The 1,989-nt window shown below is 61.6% G+C and overlaps 1 protein-coding gene across 1 annotated transcript in view; it reads right to left on the bottom strand.

The window, feature by feature from the left end:
• The window catches only part of LOC105756107 (zinc finger protein 205), an 11,925-nt gene that overhangs the window by 5,230 nt on the left and 4,706 nt on the right, over positions 1 to 1,989 (bottom strand). Inside the window, exons 5-6 of the mRNA XM_023728557.1 lie at positions 1,427 to 1,965; positions 1,012 to 1,127 (exon numbers count right to left, since the gene is read on the bottom strand). Of these exons, the coding sequence (XP_023584325.1) occupies positions 1,012 to 1,127; positions 1,427 to 1,965 (655 nt within the window). The remainder of the gene's footprint in view (positions 1 to 1,011; positions 1,128 to 1,426; positions 1,966 to 1,989) is intronic.

The raw sequence follows: 1,989 nt of genomic DNA, 5'->3' as shown, positions 1-1,989 counted from the left end.
TCCCCGGTCCCTGGTCCCTGTCCCCCACACCACAGCCGAGTCTAAGGTCCTTGAAGGTCCAGACTGTTGCCTACAGTATCGGGCACGCAGGGGACAGTGAAGAGCTATCCAGGTGCCTGGAAACAGGTGTTCCATACATTCCTCCAGGATAAAAGATCAGACCTGCAGGGAATCTCAGTTTCCAGCTCTCTGGCTGAATGACTCTCAGGGTTACCGACACTTTGCTCAGCCTGTTTCCTTATCTATAAAGCTAAGCTGACTCACGGCTCAGAGTTGTGGACTCGGGGAGATGTACAGGTGGTGCTTGGCCATATGCCTGGCACTGAGCAGCTGCTCGACAGCTGGCAGCTATTATTACTATTCTCAGTTGCCGTCCTGCTGGAGTGACTGTGTCAGTGGGGACCTGGGAGCCGACAGGACTGCAGCCACCCCTGCTGGCTCCTCACCCACACTGACCCATGGAGACAGGACGGGCCGCAACGGCTTCCCTGGTACAGATGTACTCCAGGTGAGTTGTGCCAGAGCTGAATGCCATCTTGGGGGCTGAGCCACAAATCTGGGCTAAGCAGCAGGCTGTGCCCACACCTCCCCAGGAACAAAGTTACAGCCCGGGAAACGGAAGTTGCAGAGGTAGAAACCCAGGGAAGACTGCAGTGATGGAGCCAGGCAGGGGCAGGTAGGACACATTACAGAGGACACGTGTGAGCAGGCAAAGGAGGTGAGAAGACTGGAGGAAGCTGGCAGTGGCCCAGGATGGACCATGAGGGACAGCAGCTCTGAGAAGCGGGGACTCCTCACTGCATTGTGGCCCGGCCCCTGTGGACGCAGATGGAAGATGACCCCCCACAAGACTCAGTCCTCGGAGCCTGGCAGCCAGAGAGGAGGGGGTGGGAGGTAATGTCAAGCGTGGATTTGTAAGTTGGCACCTCCCTGCTCCCTGTGTCCCAAGAGGCGGAGCCAAGGGAGAGCCTGGGCTGACTCAATGCTCCCAGGACAACGGCAAAGGCAGACCAGATGGCCCTTCCTGGGTCCAGAGTTCCCGACCCGGCTCGGCTGGCTTCAGGCCTGGAAGCCTTTGTGCACAGAAGCCTCTGTTGGTGGACATGACCCCCAGGCTCTGGAACGCACTGTGGAAGAGGGGTACTGACGCAGGTCAAGGCTGGGAGGGGGAGGGTGTCATCCTGAGAGAAGACCCGTGGCCAGCTAGGCGCCCCCACGCTCAGTGCCCCACCACAGGGACCCTGAGACAGAGCTGTGCACCATTGCTTGAATTCCAAGGCCTTTAATTTGCAGCTAGAGTGCTGGCTTCTCTGGCCCCAGTTCCTCCCGCAATGCCATGCCCCACCCCATATCAGCCGCCTTCCTCCCCATGCCCTCCTCACACACCCCCAGTGCCCTGGCCCCTTTCCCAGCCTCCTAGGTGGGCGCGGCTGGGGGTGCTGCCAGGGCGCCCGCTGCTGCCTCTAGCATCAGCACGGCCAGGGCCTTGGGCCCCGTGCTGTGGATCTTCTCGTGCCGGTGCAGGTTGGAGCGGCGGCTGAAGCTCTTGCCACACAGGGGACAGGAGTAGGGCCGGACGCCGCGGTGGGTGCGCTGGTGGGCGGTGAGGTGCGAGCTGTGGCTGAAGCTCTTGCCGCAGTCGAGGCAGTGGTAGGGCTTCTCGCCGGTGTGCGTGCGGCTGTGGGCGATGAGGTTGGAGCGCTGGCTGAAGCACTTGCCGCACTCGGGGCACGGGTAGGGCTTGACCCCGGTGTGGGTGCGCTGGTGGGTGACCAGGGCCGAACTCTGCGTGAAGCACTTGCTACAGACGGGACATTTGTGGGGTTTGGCGCCCGTGTGGGTGCCCTGGTGGGTGACAAGGTCTGAACGGCGGGTGAAGCGCTTGGCACAGCGCTCACACACGTAGGGCTTCTCACCGGTGTGGATGCGCTGGTGCTGGATGAGCGTCGAGTGGTGGCTGAAGCTCTTCCAGCAGGAGGGGCAGGTGTA

This window comes from Trichechus manatus, unplaced genomic scaffold (assembly GCF_000243295.1).
Source record: "Trichechus manatus latirostris isolate Lorelei unplaced genomic scaffold, TriManLat1.0 scaffold00024, whole genome shotgun sequence".
Lineage (NCBI taxonomy): Eukaryota > Metazoa > Chordata > Mammalia > Sirenia > Trichechidae > Trichechus > Trichechus manatus.
Note: the sequence above shows the minus strand (reverse complement) of the source record. Positions and strands in the feature narration are given on the sequence as shown.